The sequence below is a fragment of the Physeter macrocephalus genome, chromosome 14 (assembly GCF_002837175.3).
Source record: "Physeter macrocephalus isolate SW-GA chromosome 14, ASM283717v5, whole genome shotgun sequence".
Lineage (NCBI taxonomy): Eukaryota > Metazoa > Chordata > Mammalia > Artiodactyla > Physeteridae > Physeter > Physeter macrocephalus.
Genome location: NC_041227.1, coordinates 48,221,854 through 48,239,947, shown reverse-complemented (window position 1 = coordinate 48,239,947; position 18,094 = coordinate 48,221,854). Strand labels below are relative to the sequence as shown.

The 18,094-nt window shown below is 58.1% G+C and overlaps 1 protein-coding gene across 2 annotated transcripts; it reads left to right on the top strand.

The window, feature by feature from the left end:
* The first annotated feature begins 4,959 nt into the window (after nt 1-4,959).
* Nucleotides 4,960-11,382, top strand: HS3ST6 (heparan sulfate-glucosamine 3-sulfotransferase 6). Of its 2 annotated transcripts, none has more exons than XM_055090266.1 (2): nt 4,960-5,430; nt 10,594-11,382. In XM_055090266.1, the coding sequence occupies exons 1-2, from the start codon at nt 5,048-5,050 to the stop codon at nt 11,207-11,209; spliced, it is 999 nt and encodes a 332-aa protein (XP_054946241.1). In that variant the 5' UTR covers nt 4,960-5,047; the 3' UTR covers nt 11,210-11,382. The 2 variants fall into 2 exon arrangements, with proteins under 2 accessions (XP_054946241.1, XP_023979432.1); XM_024123664.3 differs by having other exon boundaries at nt 4,960-5,460.
* Nucleotides 11,383-18,094: the final 6,712 nt, after the last annotated feature.

Here is an 18,094-nt window from a genome sequence, read left to right as displayed (position 1 = left end):
AGGCCCAGTTATGCATCCTGAGAACCCAGAGCCCTGCCCTCTCCTGGAGAAGCAGGGGCCTGTGGCAAACGGCCCTCTGTCTGTGCTGAGCCCTCCAGGAATACCCAAGGGAAAGGAGTGAGGGCGGCTGGAAGCAAGCTGGGGGCCTTCGCTGTGCAGGAGAGGGGTCTGGCTCCTTCTGGCAAACCCTGGAGCCCTAGGCAGGCTCCATGCATGTGTGTGACCACTCAGGGTGGCTGGGGAAGCCCTCGCTTCTCCCCATTCCTTGCCAAGGGGCCCTTCATATGTCCTTCCTGATGCTGGAAATATTGTCTGCCCTGGCAAACCCTTGTGTCCCATGGTGTCCCCACGTCTAGCTGGTCACCAGGAACAAGACCCTGGGTTCCAGCACGCCAGGCTGGCTGGACACCTTGAGACTAGGGAGGCCTCTCCTCTCCAGCCTGGACCCCCAGGAGGATGAATTATGAAGTACTTAGGTCTTTCAGGGTGGGAGCAGCTTCAGGGCACCCCTTCTTGCGCCAGGGTCACTGTCACATGTCCACCACCTCCTTATCATAAAGAGCTTAGAAGCCAGGCACCCAAAGAGGTGGGGGCTGGTGTCATCTTTGTTTTATAAAGTAGGAAAATGAAGCTCAGAGAGGCTGGATACCTGCCGAGGTCACCTAGGAGGGGTAGAGCTGGGATTGAATCAGCCTTCATCGCCTAAAAAGTTCTTGCTGTCAGCTTTGTACTGTGCTGCACAACCCGCCCCCGACTCATGACCTCTTGGCCCCCTTGTTCCCTACCAGGATGAACTGGGCTCTGGGGGTAGGTGGGTAGATGTCTCTTAGGGATCCCTCCCCAGGAGGAAATTGCATCTTCTATGTGCTTGGGCAAATCCGGCATCTCAAGTGGAAAAATCCCATACAAATCAAGGACAGCTGGGCCCACCCTCGGCCGCAGCCCCCTCCCCTCAGCTCCCCTTGCAGGCTGAGGAATCCCAGCAGGCTGTGGAAGTGGGTCTGGGGGGTAAGGGTGTGGTTCTAGAGGAGGAAGTTTCTGGAAGGCCCGAATGTGTGAAATCTCCCCCAGCTGTCCCCCACAGAGGGAGGGGCTGCACGGTGTTATTAATCATTTTCCAGAGTGGGGCAGCTGCTTGCACACCCTGTGATGCTGTGGGGGCCTAGGCTGGGGGTGCCCACCCTGCGGAGGGGACAGGCTGGGAAGGAGGCGGAGAGGGGCGTGGGAGAGGGGTCCACACCTAGACTCTCTCAGACATACACACAGAGTCAGTTTCTCAGTCACTCAACAAACATTCATAAGCACTCACCATGCTTAGGCATGGAGCCACAGCAGGGCTCAAGACTGACCCCATCCCTGCCCTTGCAGAGCTCATGGGTAGGTGGAGGAGATAGATGGGGATCAAAATCACCCACAGGGAAATAATTAGAGTCTGCGAAGGAGACACAGACATAGCTGGGTAGCTGGGTCATGGATTTGTGAGGCCAGGCTGGGCCTTCCTCTCACCATGACCTTGCTCCTCAGGACTCCCTTCCTAGACCTCCCCTCTCTGATCCCCTCTGCTCTGGCCCCCCTTGTCATCTCCCCCAGGGATGATGTGTATGTGACCCCGCAGCCTGTGCAGCTCAGCCCATCTCCTCTCCCACATTCTCCCTGTTCCTGCCTGGCCGCCACATCAGACCCGACTTACTTGCACGTCTGATGCCTGGCCATCCTGCGTGGGGGTCCAGACAAGGTGAAAGGGGAATTGAAAAATGGGCCATGTGGAGCCCTCAAAGCTGAGGGGCCCCAGGGGAGATCAGGCTGGGCAGAAGGGCCTGGCTGACACCTGTTTTCTCTTGACAGGAGGCACGACCAGACAGGGCAGGAGTTGAGCCACCCTCGCAGGGCACAGGGACAGCCACCCACCCTGTGCCCCCATGGCCTGGTCTCTTTTGGGGCCCCAAAATGACTTTTCACCTTGTGGCTCAGAGAGGGGGATTCACTGTCCCTAGGTCACACAGTGGGGAGCTGGGGCTGGACTCTGATGGCAAAGCAGAGCAGAGGCAGAGTGGAGGAGCCACTCAGACATCCTGAGGAGGAGGGAAGGCAGCAGCTCTGGGGGTGAGGAGCATGGAGATATAGATTCTGAAATTCCCAGATTTAACCTTCAAAAGGACTCTTCATAAAAGGCTAAATGTAGTTACTGTCTACCCAGCAATTCCACTCCTAGGTATATACCCAAGAGAAATGAAACATATGTCCACAAAAGAACTTGTAAATCAACATTCACAGCGGCATGATTCTCAATAACCAAAAGGTGGATAAAACTGAAGTGTCTATTGACTGATGAATAGATAAACAGAATGTGATCCATCCATACAGTGGAATATTATTCAGCCCTAAAAAGGAATGAAGCATTGACACACACACTACAACATAAATGATCCTTGAACACACTATGCTGAGTGAAAGAAGCCAGTTGCTAAAGGCCACATAATGTATGATTCCACTTATATGAAATGTGGAGAAGAGACAAATTCACAGAGACAGAAAGTAGATTAGTGGTTGCCAGGGGCTGGGGGAGGGGAGAACAGGGAGTGACTGCTAACAGGTATGGGATTTCTTTTTGGGGTGATGAATATGTTCTGAAATTTATTATGGTGATGGTTGTACAACACTGTGGATATACTGAAAACCACTGAATTTGAGAAACTAAATGGCCGAATTGCATGTTTTGGGAATTGCATTTCAATGAAGAAGCTCTTCCTTCAGAGTCAGGTTTCTATTTTAAGGACCAGAGGTTTGGGCTGGTAGGAGCCTGAGGCCATGTGCTAGAGAAAGATGAGGCTGGGACCCACTCCCCAGGGATGAGCCTCGGCTCTACCCCGTTCCTCCTCCTCGCCACCCCCATCCCATCACTATGCTCTCTGCTGCTGGGCCTTTCCCCACCCGACTGGGATGCTGTCCTGCTCCTTGCCTGACAATCACCTACTCTAGAAAGCTTTCTTCAGCCTCTCTCTCCACTCCTGTCCTTCCATTGGCTTGTCTCTATTGAGTGCCTATCAGGTACCAGGCCCTGTGAGGTACACCGGTGAACAAATTTCCCAAGGCTGCCATCCTGGATATCCTCAGATTTGCACCCACCCCTCACCTGAGAACCAGATGGTGGGTGGAGAGAGGGGATCAGATGCCAAACACCAAGCTGACTCTTGTCCCTGGACCTCACTTCCCCACCCCCAGCATGTTTGGTGTCCTGCTGTTCTTGGTGAGTTCTTCCTGGAAAGTCCTCAAGGTGTATCTGTGTGTGTGAGTGTGTGTGTGTGTGTGTGAGAGTGTGTGTGTGTGTGTGTGTGTGTGTGTGTTGTGGGGGGCGGGACTAAGGAAAAGGCATTCCCAGCAGGGAGAACAGCATGAGCAAAGGCTAGGGGGTGCCTAGCCAGTGCCTGTGCTGGGTAGGGAGATGGAGGGGCCATCAGGTTTTAAAGCTGGAATTTGGAGCCCTGAGTGGTGGCTGCTGAGGCTCTGGGTGGGTGCTGCAGGTGGAGTGGGTGGCTCTAAGGAGAACCAGACTGTCTGGAACAAATCCTGTTTTAAGCTAGACCAGAAGAAGAACTTCCTGTGACCCTGCATGTGCCGGCATGCACCCCAAACAGTGCTGTGCCAACACCCCACAGATGGGGCTCCTGGCTGAGTCATGCCCTGACAAGCAGATGCAGGCATGGCATCTGGGAACTGGGCTGAGGCCCTGGTCAGTGGTCTTCACCCCATTGGCTCTGCAGAGCCCTCTTCCGGCCAAGGCTACCTCTGAGTGGGTCATGGAGGCCCCTGCCCTGGGGCAGTGCTCCAGGTTGCCCTTAGATCTAGATACCATTAGGCTCAGGAACAGCCCATTAACCAGCAGAAGCCAGGGCAGTAGTCTCTGGGCATTGGCTGGAGGAAGGCTGGCCTCTTCGGGGAGCCCATGCCCACCTGCACCAACCCTGAGGCCAGGAAGCCTGGGGTAGAGGCAAAGGCAGGACATGGGTTCCATTCTGTCTCTACCTGGGGCTGTGCTCACCTTCTCCCAGTCAGCTCTCCTCTGCCTTCTTTGTGCTGGGATGGGGGTTCAGTGAGCCTGGGGGTGTGTAAAACTCCCGCAGAGTGTCCAGCGCCCAGCAGGTCTCATTACTGGGAGTGGCCCCTGAGTCTCCCTGCCCCTCAGAGGAAGCTCCTAGGACAGGACCCCGGGCTCCTCCTTCTAGTTTCCCCAGCACAGGTTTCCCGAATCTTTCACATCTCCAATAGGAGCCGCTTTGCCAGCGCCAGAGGTGCGTCACTGACATCCCAGGGCAACACCAGGTGGACTAGGCTGCACAGACAGACCGTGTGACATGGTAAAAAGGGTCAGAAGACTGAGGTCTGAATTTCACTGGGCCCTTCGGAAAGACGCCTGTCCTCCCTGAGCCTGTCTCCCAGACTTCAAAATGGTAATCAACTTGGCTAGTCCTCTCCAACCGCCCTGCCCGTGACCCTGACGCATGGCAATGGCAAGCCGACTATCAGCAAGATGCGCCCCATTCCCGCCGCAGACTTCCCTCCACCTTCCCGGAACCCCTCTGCGCACTAGGGCCAAGTGCACGCGACTTCTTGGCCCACTTGTTCCTCCCGCGCACCTGCCGCGTTGCCCTCGTCCGGGAGGGGCAGCTATCGGCCCTCTAAGAGCGGGTCTTTTGGCCAGCAGCTCAGTCCTGTCCCGTCCTGCGTCCCAATCTGCCGCCGCCGCATCCCGAGTGGGCTGGGGCCTGGGGTCTCCGAGCGGACGCGTCCGGCTAGTCACCGAGGCTCGGAGTCGCGCCGCGGCGCCTGTAGGTGCCGGCGAGTCCCGGGTGGAGCAGTGGTTCAAGCGGGGCGGGGCCTCTGGGCTGGGCGGGGCATCCCGCCCTAGCACTGGTCCCTGCCGGCTCCCAGAAGACTGGGCAGTGGGGCGCAGAGCAGAAACCGGGCGCAAGAGGATTGAGCGCGGCGCGGGCGGGGATGTGCGCCCTCCTGCAGCCCCCGCTCCCAGGCCTGGGAGCGGTGTGGCCCCATGGCAGGTAGCGGCGGCCTGGGCGGCGGGGCAGGAGGCAGCCAGGGCGCCGGGGGCGGGCCCGGGGCCGCGCTTCGGGCGCCCCGTGCGCCTCTGCTGTTCGCCGCTCTGGTGCTCGGAGCCTACTGCCTTTGCGCCCTCCCCGGACGCTGCCCGCCGGCCGGCCGCATCCCCGCGCCGGCCCCCGCGCCCGCCGAGCCGCCCCGCGCAGTCCGCAGCCCTGGGACGTCCGGCCTGCCGGTGGCCAGTGGCTCGGGCCGCCGGCGCTTCCCGCAGGCGCTTATCGTGGGCGTGAAGAAGGGCGGAACGCGCGCCCTGCTGGAGTTTCTGCGGCTGCACCCCGACGTCCGCGCGCTCGGCTCGGAGCCCCACTTCTTCGACAGGTGCTACGAGCGCGGCCTCGCCTGGTACCGGTGAGCGCTCATCCCGTCCGCCCCATCGGCTTCCTGGCGGGTGCTTTCCGGGAAACCGCGTGATGTGCCCCAGGGGTCTCACTGGGGACCCCGCAGGGCGAGAACTCCAGGCATCTTCTGGGGCTGAGACCAGCCTGCGTGGGGCTGAGGCTTGACCGGGAGGACGCGGCCCTCCTGCATCAGGTTTTATAGAAAAGAGGGTCGGTCACTGGCCATGGACTCCCAGAAACTTTGAAAACTCCAGGGAAAGCCCTGGTTCGGGGCTAGAGTGCGATTTCCAGCTGAAAAGTAGTTTGGAGCCTGTAGGGTCTGAGGTGCTTTAGAAATGCTTCATGCTCAGTTGGCCCTCTCCCCTGCATCACTGAGGGGAGCATGTCTGAACTCTGGTCAGTTACCTTAAGAAAGGGTCTCCGGGTTCCCTGCAGCCTCCTAGAAAGTATCTGTTAACCCATTCCCCACCCCTAAGACCCCTGATCCTGGAGAGAGGAATCCTTCTCCATAGTCCTGGGCGTCTGGAGGTCTTTAGAAAGGAGGAGGGTGCCTTTGAGTCAATGCCCAGGGATGGGAGTTGGGACCCCAGCTTCATGTCATGGGGCTCTGTAGCTGCCCTGACTCCCACCCAGTATGGCCTTGGGGGGTGTGGTGGAATGTGGGGCAGCACCCAGCTGCAGCTGAAGTAACCTGTCCTGGTGGCTGGTCAAACACCAGCCCCTCCCTGCCGAGGTTAGCACCGAAGGATGAGTGTGAGGCCCTGCCCTCTGCCTCTGTCAGTCGGGCACAAGCCTGCCTCAGTGCCCTATCCCTTCCTTTGGGGAAATGAGGGCTAACAGATGGAGGGTGAGTCACCCCACTCCCCACAGCACCAGCCTCATCCCCAAGCCTGGGCCAAGCCCCTAAGGGCCAGAGAGGACCCTGCCCAAGGTCACCTGGTGAATTAGTAGTGAGTGGGGGTGGCAGGACTGAGACTTTTTACCTCCAGGTTTACCAGTTTTTCTGTACCCAGATTCCACCCTGCCCCCCGCTCCCCGTTATCTTTGCTTTTTCGCATCAAAATTACTTATGGGTTTGGAGGGTTCCCAGTGAGAACAGGGGGTTCTGGCTCATGAACTCTGAAGGGTTGCTGCTGTCAGAGGTCTAGGGAAGTTGTGTGGTGATGGGGGAGGTGAGTCCATCCCTGGACCCGACTGTCTGAATCCCTGCATTCTCAGCACTCAGGGAGAGACCACTACCCCGACAGTGCTTTAGCATCTGAAAGCATCCCTAATTCCTCACTTCTGTGCAGAGGAAGAAGGGGAGGAGGGGAGAAGGAGGGGGGAAGGGGAGGATGGGGAAGGGGAAGGACACACTATTAACCATAGAGCAAATTTCAGAGCTTACTACTGACCCCATAAGCTGGGCTAATGAGGGGCTGCAGGAGAGTCTAGAATTGGGTTTAGACCTAAAAAGGCTCCCAAAGAGCCAGGGATCCTGAGAGCCCATCCAGGCCCTTCCTGGGCACATGCTCCAGCTCTGAGGGACTGGTTTGGGGAGCCTGAGGGGCCTGAGAGGAAGCCAGCTGGACCCAGATTCGGGGTCAGATCCTCAGCACAGGGGAGGGGCTCTTGGGACATTGGTGTCCCTGAGGCCGGAGATGGGAGTGGGATGATTCAGCAGCCTGTTTAAGTCTGGTAGAGGAGACTTTCTCCTTCTTCGGCCCAGCCACCGCACTGGGGGGAGGGGTGGTGCAGAGGAGGCAGAGGGTCAGGTCCGTGGCTTCCGCCCCTTTAATCCGGAGCTGTCCCTCGGGGCTGGCTAGTGCTGACCCTTCACTGGCTGGTGCAGGGCTGAGCTTCTGGAGTGCGTGTGTCCACGTGCCTTCCAAGGGACGAGGCCGTGCGCTGATGTGTGTGCACGTGGGCATGGTGTCGCTCACAGGCACCTGTGCCTCTGAACCTGACTGTCCTTCCAACCAGCCGTGAGTGTGCAGTGAACCTCTGAAAATGCCCACCCGTGCCTGTTTCCCCAGCTGCAAAGAGGACTCTCAGCCCCCGGGCAGGGAGGGTCTGGTGGCCTTGTCTGTTCTCAGGACCCTGGGCCCAGCCTCCAGAGCCTGTTTTTGGTGGGGCTGTGGGGCGGTGAGTAGAGGAGCAGTGGCCAGTGCCCCCAGTTGACTTTCTGGGACACCTGTTCCCACTGGGCTGTGACCAGGCAGTGACTCTGGCCCTTCCCTTGGCCTTGGCAGGGGTACTGGGCTGCTCAAAGTTGACCTTGGCCAAACCGGTCCCCCTTCCTGGGCCTCAGCTCATCCCTCAGGCTCTTGAGGATCTTCCTTCTTGGGGACCGTGACCCCCAAGTGTCCCCAAGCTCACACAGCATTTGTTCATCTAGTCACTGACTCATTGAGCACCTTCTGTTTGGCAGGTGCTGGGGTCATACAGACAAACACCCCCAAGTCTCAGTTCAGAAGGGGGCGCCCTGTCTGGGGGCAGGTGGGGGCTGTACTTTGATCTTAGTATTTTGGAAAAGCACGGAGACCGGGAGGGATACAGGTAGGGCAACCCCCTTGGCTCCTGGTACCGTCAACACGGTACCAGGGAACCATAGCTGGACAGGAACCATAGCTGGTTTCTGCTGAGTCCCAGGCCCCGCTGGATGAGGCCCAGGCGAGGTGCAGGATAGGGGGGTGGGGGTGGGGCTGAGACAGAGGAGGGAGAGTTGCCTGGGGCTGGATGGAAGCCGCAGGGAAATGCAGACCAGATGAGCAGGGAGGGAGTGTCCGCAGAGCAACTTGTCAGATGTTTGCCGTGTGGGGGTCAGAGTCCTGTTCCTCTCATCCTCTCCCCAGTCTCTCCCACCCCCAAGAAGCCCCCATCCCACCCTCCTCTGTGCCTGGCTGGCTGGGGACAGGCTTCTGAGGCCTGGGGAGGGTGAGTAATTGATCCCAAAGATCTCAGATCTCAAAGCTGGTTTGTGGCAAGAGTGGGCCTGGAAAGTCAGCCTCCCCCATCCCCGTTCCCATCCCCCTTCCACGGTGGGGCTGGGGGCACCTCCCTGACTTCCTCTCCTCTGACTTCCTTGGAGAGAAAACAGTAGTGGGTGCTAAGGTCCCTCTAATTTTTGTCAGCTTCCTTGCAGCCCCTCCCCCCAGGCAGGCGGGAAGGGGTGGGGATACTCAGAACCAGGTGAGCCCAGTCTGGAGAAGGAAAGAGGGTGCTCCTGGGGTCACTGGGCACCTGGGGGAGGAAAGGGATGGGAAGTGGGTGTCAGAGGTCGGTGAGGAGGGTCCCAGAGCAGTCAGGGCTGGTTCCCTCCCTCAGGAGAGTGATGAAGGGAGGGCGGTTACTTCTGATGACATCTGTGGGCACTGGCTTCTGTCTGCGGGTCTCAGCATCGAGGTCCAGTGCGGGGAGATCCCACTTCTTTTGTCCTCCCTCTTGTGGGAAGGGGGTTCCCTGAGCTGGCTACCCCAGGCTGCAGTCCTGAACCTCAGCCCTTGGCCTTGTTCCCACCCAAGTTCTCTTTGAACTTATTCACAGGGAGGGCTGGGTGCAATTCCCACCTGCATTCCTGGGAGCAGAAGCCAAGCCAACACCGCCTCCCAGCAGCTGCAGCCGACATCCACCCCAGCACTTCCTGCACTGTCTCTGAGGCTCAAATGGGGCAGTGAGTGGGGTGGAAGGAGTCCCAGATCACTCCTGGGACATGGGGGAAGCAGACTTGTCTCCCATGACTTCTGTAGACCAGCTCTGCCCAGGGCCTTAGTTTGAGGGGAGGGGCAGCTCCCGCAGCTGGCAGACCCAGCAGCCCACCCCACTCCCCCGAGCCAAGAGGATGGTGTCAGGGGAGCCGGCGGCATGCCTGGGACTCATGTGTGCACGTTCTCCAGTCCCGACATCAGCACCCTCCAAGCTGAGCACCCCACCTCGTGTGCCTGTACACCTGGGTGTCTACCTGGCCTGAGCAGGAAGAGGAGACTGTCTCTCAGAAGCTCGAGTCTGGGGGTCACTAGGCTGGATGAGACATGAATTCTGTCCTGTGTATCACCCTCCTGGCTGGGGCCAGTCCTGAGGGCTGTCAGTGGGATTGGGGGCAGCTCCCTCAGAGATGGGGGACAGAGACACCCCCCACCCCATCCCTAGCACAGAGCCTGATAGCCTCTGCCTCTGTTGACCTAGTTCCCAGCCCTCCCTCGGAGCTATTTGCTCAGCTGGCCCTGCCGCTGCACCCTGCCCCTCCCCACCCTGTTCTACCTGGCTGGCAGGGTGGCCTCAGGATGCTACCCAGGGTCCCTGGCCTGCCTGGGTGGGGTGCTAGGATGGGCTTCCCCAGGTTTGGGGTTGTCAGGGGTGTGTCACCAGCCGACTCCCCCGGAACCTTGGGATGGGGTCAGTGCCCCCCAACCCCCACCCCTGGTCAAAATGGGAGGATTGCTCGGAAATGCTGCAGCTGCAGCCTTGCACCATGGGTTCCAAGCCGGGTCTGGGCAATCCAGGCGGCTGGGGTCTTGAGACAGATCCTCAGGCTGCCTCACTGACCTCTCCCGTGTTCTGGGCTGCGCTGTGGCTTTCAGCATTCTGGGGGGCCCAGGTCCGGGAGAATTAGCAAGGCTGCCATCAAAGGCGGGAGATGCCATGCAGGAGAGGGAGTGATAGGAGGGGCAGCTGCCCATTTGGGGGGACACTTGTCAATAACTAATGGCCTAATTCAGGGGACACCATCAGCCACTTAATGAAAGTGTGACTGGGGTAATTACAGTGCAGGGGCCTGTGGGGGTGGGGAGGGTGGGTGGAGCCTTGTGGCTAGCAAGTCTGGGGAGTGCTGGGTCTGGGGTGAGAGGCACAGCAGTGTCAGGGTTGGGGTGCAGTCAAGCTCTGGGAGGGGTGTGGATAGCCTTGCAGGATGGGCCCCTACTGTGAGCCTGTGCTGAGGCTGGGCCCCTTCAAGGCCCACACCCCAGGCTGCCCACCCAGGCACTTAGGATGGGTGGGCCTGGTGGGGAAGGGGAGATGGGGAGGCTCGCCTATCTTGTAGGTATGGGGCTTCCCTGGAGGAAGGGGAGGTTAGTCTTGGGCCCATGGGGGCCGGTCTAGCATGGGAGGGCTGGAGGAGGGCCAGCACCTGCTCATGCCCCCACCTCCACCCACCTTCCCACAGGAGCCTGATGCCCCGCACCCTGGATGGGCAGATCACCATGGAGAAGACCCCCAGCTATTTCGTGACCCGCGAGGCCCCACGCCGCATCCACGGCATGTCCCCGGCCACAAAGCTGATCGTGGTCGTGCGGAACCCTGTGACCCGGGCCATCTCTGACTATGCGCAGATGCTCTCCAAGACACCGGGCCTGCCCAGCTTCGGCACCCTGGCCTTCCGCCGAGGCCTGGGCCCCGTGGACACGGCCTGGAGTGCCGTGCGCATCGGCCTGTACGCCCAGCATCTGGACAACTGGCTGCGTTACTTCCCACTGTCCCGCTTCCTCTTTGTCAGCGGCGAGCGCCTGGTCAGCGACCCAGCTGGGGAGCTGGGCCATGTGCAGGACTTCCTGGGTCTCAAGCGGGTCGTCACAGACAAGCACTTCTACTTCAATGCCACCAAGGGCTTCCCCTGCCTCAAGAAGGCCCAGGGCAGCGGCCGTCCCCGCTGCTTGGGCAAGTCCAAGGGCCGGCCCCACCCGCATGTGCCCGAGGCCATGGTCCAGCGCCTGCGGGCCTTCTACCGGCCCTTTAACCGCAAGTTCTACCAAATGACCGGCCAGGACTTCGGCTGGGACTAATGGGGCTGGGGAACCCACGCCCTGCCTGGGGATGCTCAGTGACCTTAATTTATGCCTGTCACCCAGCCGGAGCAGGCCCTGTACACAGGGCTGGGCAGAGAAAAATATTTACAAAATAAAGTTTGGATCTGTGTTCTTCTACGTGCCCTTGAGTGTTGGAGGGTGGGGTTGGAGGTGCCACCTCCTGTGGGGATGATAATCCTACCAGCTAACATTACTGGGCACTGTTCATGCTGGGAGTGGTTAAAAACCCAATCCTTGTCTATCCCTTGAGGTGGGCAGTGAACTTGGCCACCTGTCACAAGTGAGCAACTTAGGCTCAGAGAGGTTTGGGGCCTGCTCGGTGACATACAGCTCAGCCCTGGTGACTCTGGAGACCACCCTCAGGCTCTCTTCTCAGCCCTGGGATGCTAAACTGCATTGTCTTTTATTCCAAATGGGGAACTTGAAGGCCCAGGTTGCTTGAGTGGTGGGGCAGGATTAAAGCTGGATCTGTCAGTTCTTCAGGCTGCACCCATGACCTCAGCTAATTCTGTGTCCCTGTGCCCACTGGACACTCCCTCCTGGAAACCTGGTGGAATCTCTGGACGGGTATGAGGTGACTCCTGTGTGCAGGGTGTTTCATTTAAAAAAAAAAAAAATTAATTAATTAATTTTTTGGCTGCGTTGGGTCTTTGTTGTTGCGTGCGGGCTTTCTCTAGTTGCGTTGAGCAGGGGCTACTCTTCGTTGCGGTGCGTGGCCTTCTCATTGCGGTGGCTTCTCTTGTGGAGCACAGGCTCTAGGCACGCAGGCTCAGTAGTTGTGGCTCACGGGCTCTACAGCACAGGCTCAGTAGTTGTGGCGCACGGGCTTAGTTGCGCTGTAGCATGTGGGATCTTCCTGGCCCAGGAATCGAACCTGTGTCCCCTGCATTGGAAGGTGGATTCTTTTTTTTTTTTTTTTTTTGCGTTACACAGGCCTCTCACTGTTGTGGCCTCTCCCATTGTGGAGCACAGGCTCCGGACACACAGGCTCAGCGGCCATGGCTCACGGGCCTAGCCACTCTGCGTCATGTGGGATCTTCCCAGACCGGGGCACGGACCCGTGTCCCCTGCATCGTCAGGCGGACTCTCAACCACTGTGCCACCTGGGAAGCCCTGGCAGGTGGATTCTTAACCACTGCACCACCAGGGAAGTCCCAGCGTGTTTCTTCTAACAGCCTCCAAGGAGCTCCCTGCATAACCATGCGTCACCCACCAGGCCCCACCCACCAGACTGCAGGGCATGCCCACTCACCCAGGCCCTCCATGTCCCACTTTTGTGGTGTTTATTCAGCTTCCACCCCTGGGGATGGGCAAGAATGAACACCCAGCTGCAGCCCAGCTGCCAGCTCAGCTCTTAACCAAGTTAGGACAGACTCAGGCAGGCTGGGGTGCCCTGTCCATCCATCTCCCCCCAGAAATGCAGGGCCTCTCAGTAATGACTGTCACCTGCTCCTGGCCACAGTGCTGTCTGCCAGGCACCCACCAGCTGCCCTGACAATGACCTCCAGGGACCCTTAGGCCCAGGCCTGGCATGCCCTGGGCCCTTGCAGGACCTGGCCGTGACCCCTGCTCCCCAGGCCTTGGGTCTGTATCAGATGGGCCAGGCCAGGGGCAGGGCTGGTGGGAATGTGGTGGCAGATGTGGGCAGATATCGAGGAGATGTACCCACAGCCTCCTCCCTGCTGTGGACCTCTGATGTGGGTGTGGGGGAGGGCTGGCACAATCTGCAGTAACGATGGTGAGGAGGGGTGATGCTCCGCTTCGGAATCCCGCTGGGTGGCGAGCACTGGCCTTGGCAGCTCTGTCCCCACTCCCTGGACCGGGGACCCACTTAGGGATGGCATGGCAGCCTGTCCTGGATGGCAGGGGCAGGAGGGGAGGCAGGACAACCCCTGATCTCTGGCCTTGTTCTCAGCCTGGTCCCTGCGTGTTTCTTCTTCTCCCCAGACATAACCGTGTACAAACTTTCACCATCTCATGAGCGGATGGCTTCAGGTCACCTCTTTTGTTCTCTGGCGATGAGCTCTCTGCACGCACGGCAGCCACAGGGGTGTCTTCAGAGTAAACCAGACCCCATTATTTTAAAACACTCCAGTGGGGCTTCCCTGGTGGCGCAGTGGTTAGGAATCCGCCTGCCAGTGCAGGGGACACGGGTTAGAGCCCTGGGCTGGGAAGATCCCACATGCCGCGGAGCAAATAAGCCCGTGTGCCACAACTACTGAGCCTGTGCCGTAGAGCCCGCGAACCACACTACTGAAGCCCGCACGCCTAGAGCCTGTGCTCTGCAACAAAGAGAAGCCACTGCAACGAGAAGCCCTCGCACCGCAACAAAGAGTAGCCCCTGCTCACCGCAACTAGAGAAAGCTCACACGCAGCAACGAAGACCCAATGCAGCCAAAAATAAATAAATAAATTTATTTAAAAAAAAAATGAAGAAGGCAATTTATTCATTCTTTGAAAACAAAACAAAACAAAACACTCCAACCTTCTCCCCCACCCCCTTTACTTCTAGAATGAAGACCAGATGTCTGACTGCAGCTGTTCAGGCCCTCTGAGGCATGCCCCCACCCACCCCCTAGCCTGTGTGCTCCTCTCACTTCTAAGCTTCTGCCCCATCAGCTCCTTCCACCTGCCATGGTCTTTCTTACTTCATAGCCTTTGCTTATGCGGTTCCCACTGCCGGGAATGCCTTTCCCTGTAGAAGGTGAAGATTGAGAGGGAGGCAGCCTTAGAACCGGAAGCTATACTCTCCCTCTGGCTCATTTCCTCCCTAGAGGGACTTAGAGTTCCTATCACGAGCTTGCCACCATGACCCACTTCTCCCTTCCTGAAGCTTCTTGGATGTAGAGCTGTGAGGTCGGGGGGCACTAGTTTGTCTGGTTTGAGGGCCAGGCTCAGCTCAGAAGGCAGACTCTGGAAGCAGTGAGGAGAAAGAGTGAACTGGCTTGTTCTGCTCACCCCCCTCCCAGGGGAAACTGGGCCTAAGAGCCAACGCCCAGCGCCAGGTGCCCAGCTGGGTCTCAGAACACACTGAGGGCAGATGTGGGGGTCCTCCTGGCTGTGCCTTGAGGTGGGGCTCCATGGGAGAGTCACTGCCTTTAATTAAAGTCCCTAAATTGCTTCCCCAGCTGTTCAGTCAGTTTTCCATGTTGGAATGTTCCAGATGGAGTGAGCAATGCTGATTCAGTTACCCTCTTCCTATTCCTCCCAGTAGAGAAGGGGCAGACAGACTGGGATGGAGTGGGTGGGGCTGGGGACTCTTCACAGCCCTGGGTGTCTGGGAAGGGGCTTGGAGACGTCTGGGGAGGTGGCTGCTTCTAACTTGGGGGTCCTTTCCCCACTCCAGACCTTCTAGCCATGGTTGGTATGGGTTGGGGTCCAGTGGGATGAGGACAGTGTCCTCTTCTCTAAGCGTTGCACATGCAGGCACTGGAGACCTTGAGCAGACCCTGAGGGCCCGAGTGGCCCCTGTATCAGGCTGGAGACAAGGGAGGCATCAGACCCGGATCCACCCTTCCCACTGGCCCCAAGATACTTTGCTATTGTGCATCTTCATTCTAGATTGGGGAGGAGCCCCAGAAAGTCCCGGTAGCTTGATCGTCCTCCTCCTGCCATCCACGGAGCCTGGCTCCTTCCCTCCCCCGGGAGAGGCCCCACCAGCCTGGAGATTCTCAGAACACAGCTGTGGCCACTGACCTGCTAAATCCTGTCCTCAGCGGTGACTTCTCTTCCCAGGGCTGGGCCAGCCTTCCTGTGGTCAGAGCAGGCAGGGCTGGAAGGGCCTGGCAGACTGACCCTGCTCCCTCCCCTTTCAGCCTCCTAAGAGTGGCTGCAGGGCAGGGCCAGGTGTGGGAAGGGAGATGGGCTCTGGAGTGAAGTCTGGATCTTGGGGGAACCCTTGGGCAGCACCAGTGAACCCCCTTTGTCCCAGGATGAGGGGTGCTTTGGGGAAAGACCTGATCCTCCTGGTCCCCATGGCTGGTCCCTGTGAGGCCCAGGGTGGACACATCTGGGACCTGTCCCTCCAGCCAGATCCAGAGACCCCTCACAGATTTAGACTGTCCTGTTCCCAGGAGGGTGCCAGGCCACGGTGAGAAGGCTTGAGTGATGCGTGGAGGGAAAGCCAACATCGCCTTCCAATGAGCTGAATCTCTTGGGAGCTCCCCACCTCTTTCCTGGCTTCCTAGGCCTGAGCACACCCCCCCACCCCAACAACTCGCCAGCCCACCGGGGCCCCTTGTTCCCATCAAGCAGCTGCTGGACTGTGGTGACTGAACAGTCTCCTCTGCCCCGCCTCCAGGACAGCCAGGGACAGCGTGCAGACCTCCATGCTTTCCTCTGGGTGGCCACAGCAGCCGTTGGGACTCTGGATTCCATCTGTGCCCCGGGAGCTGTGCAGTGGGGCCCTGGGGATTTGCTGACACCATGAGCACTGTGGCTCATTTTTGTGGGACTCTCCCTTTCTAGAAGTTTCCTCTTAAATTGGCAAGTGCTGACTCCTGAGGACTCCCACCTTGGAATCAAAGGCCAGGTGGGGGATGGGGGGGTCCATAGGGGTAGGGAGTGGGGAGTAGGTTGAAGGTGGGAGGGTTGGGGGTAGGAGGTGGGAGTGAGGTGGAAAGATGAGGAGGGAGGGGGGATGGGGAGTAAGTCAGGGGTGGCCTTGGGACCCAAAGAATCCTTTTCATCCACTTTTCCCCTAGGGACCCCTTTGGGCCACTGGGAACCATTGGTCCCAGGCATGGCCATAGCCAGGGCCTCCCTCTCCTCCCGGAAGCCCCCACTCCGGTGGCCCGGAGCTCTTTGTGCTCCTCCCTGGGGCTCTCCAGTTCTGAACTCGCTTTTTCTCTCTTTCCTGCATGTCCACCTTATGCTCCCTGAGGAGAGGGATCACCTTCCAAAGTAACAGGAAAAGCACAGGGGGAGGGGGCAGCAGGTGCCTCAAGGTGGGAGGCAGACAGGCAGAGGTCAGGTGATGGAGGGCTGGTTAAGAAAACTGTGACTATAAAACAACCCCTCCGTGTATACACCCAGAAAAATTAAAAACAATTGTGCTAATAAAAATTTGTACACCACTGCTAATGGCAGCAGTATTCTCAAGAGGCAAAGGGTGGAATCAACTTGTGTTCGTCAATGAGTGAAGGAAAAAGCAAACTCTGGTCCATCCATACAATGGAATACTATTCAGCCATAAAAAGGGACGAAGTAGTGATACGTTATAACATTAGCACCCTTGAAAAAAACGCTGATTGAAAGAAGACAGACACAAAAGGTCACATGTTGTATGATTCCATGTATGCAAAGTTTCCAGAATAGCAAATCCATAGAGACAGAAAACAGATCAGTGGTTTCCAGGGGCTTGGGGTCAGGGGAGCTGGGAGTGAGCACTTAATGAGCACGGGGTTCTCTTTTGGGGGATGGAAATGTTGTGGAACCAGGTAGAGGTGGTGGCTGCACAACCCTGTGAATGTACTAAACACTGCTGAATCGTTCACTGTAAAACCGTTTATTTTGTTATGTGAATTTCACCTCCATTTTTTAAAAAAGGACTTGACAGAAAAATCAGCAGTGTAGGGATGGGTCAGAGAGAGAAGGTTCTGGGAGATCTTTCTTAGTTTTCCAAGGAAATGAGGAATTATTAGGGAATGCAGACCACAGATGGAACAGGGTGGAAGTTAAGTGAGACACGGTTCAGGGGCGGAAAGTGAGCCTTCTTCCCACAAGAGGGCTGAAGGGAAACTTACGCACAGAGCTGGCTCTGCTGTTGGGAGCATGCCCTGTTCCCAGCCATGTGTCGCATACCTGTGCCCCTCAGCCCTCAGCCGACGTTGTGGGGGGCCCTCCACAGGTCTCTGGGCTTGCTCTGCTTGTGGCTTTCTCTTCTCCTGCAGATTCTAGCCTCCTGGTCTCCTGCACGCTCAGCCCTGCTCTTCTTCCAGGGGAGTTGCCTGGCCGGCCTCGGTTACCCTCCCTGCCCCAGGGGGTGATTGTGGGACTCACCTCCTTGTTTCCTGTCTCTCAGCAACTGTCCTGTGCTGCCCGCTGTCGAATGTCTGAAAACCACAGTTTTGTAGGTTTTGTCCTGTTTTTCACTTGTTTCAGGCAGAAGGGTAAATCCAGCCCCTGTTACTCTATCTCGGCCAGAAGTGGAGACTTTTACATCAGAGAGAAAGAAATGGCTATGTTATCCTAAAGAAAGAGATAGAACAGGGCAACGCTTTGTGCCCTGGCCGGGCTCTGGCCTTGCTAGCAGCAAGGAATGGGACACGTAGCCCCCAAGGATCCCCCAAGATTGACAGGGTTGGGTCCTAAAGAACTTCCTGGGTCAAGTCTGACCACTCTGGCCCAGGCTGGGACTGGCCAGAGGGGAGTGCTGGCCAGATTGCCCACTGCCACCAACCCATCCCTCCTGTCTGCTCTGTCCCCATCCAAGATGCAGGGAGGGTCCTGAATCTCAGAGGTGAACGAGGCCACTTGGGTCACACAGCCCCTGTGGGGAGAGGGAGAAGGGAGACTTAGGCTCCTTGGGCCTGAACCCGGGGGATAGCGCCACTGAGGGGCCACCATGCACAGGCCTCGCTGGTGGAGAATCCAGTTCAGGGGATGGACTCACACCAACCCAGTATCACAGGAGGTGGGTTGAAAACCACACACCAGGTTATTTAATTGCTCTGTGGGCTCAGGGGACCACCGAAGGCCTTTTGGGGCCAGGGCCACCTGGAAGAGTGGGCTCTGAGCAAGGCTGTCAGGTGGAGGGTCTCTAGGTTCTGGGAAGAGGGTCTCAGGGCTTCTTGTGCGAGAACTGGGGATGAGAGGGCTGGTGTTGGGTGAAGAAGCAGCCCCCACCACCCCTGGCCTAAC

What these genes read in the sequence shown, in the direction of transcription:
- HS3ST6 (XM_024123664.3), top strand. Translation starts at nt 5,048, where the DNA reads ATGGCAGGTAGCGGCGGCCTGGGCGGCGGGGCAGGAGGCAGCCAGGGC. An exon ending in CGCGGCCTCGCCTGGTACCG is followed by an intron (nt 5,461 to 10,593) that starts GTGAGCGCTCAT and finishes ACCTTCCCACAG; the next exon opens with GAGCCTGATGCCCCGCACCC.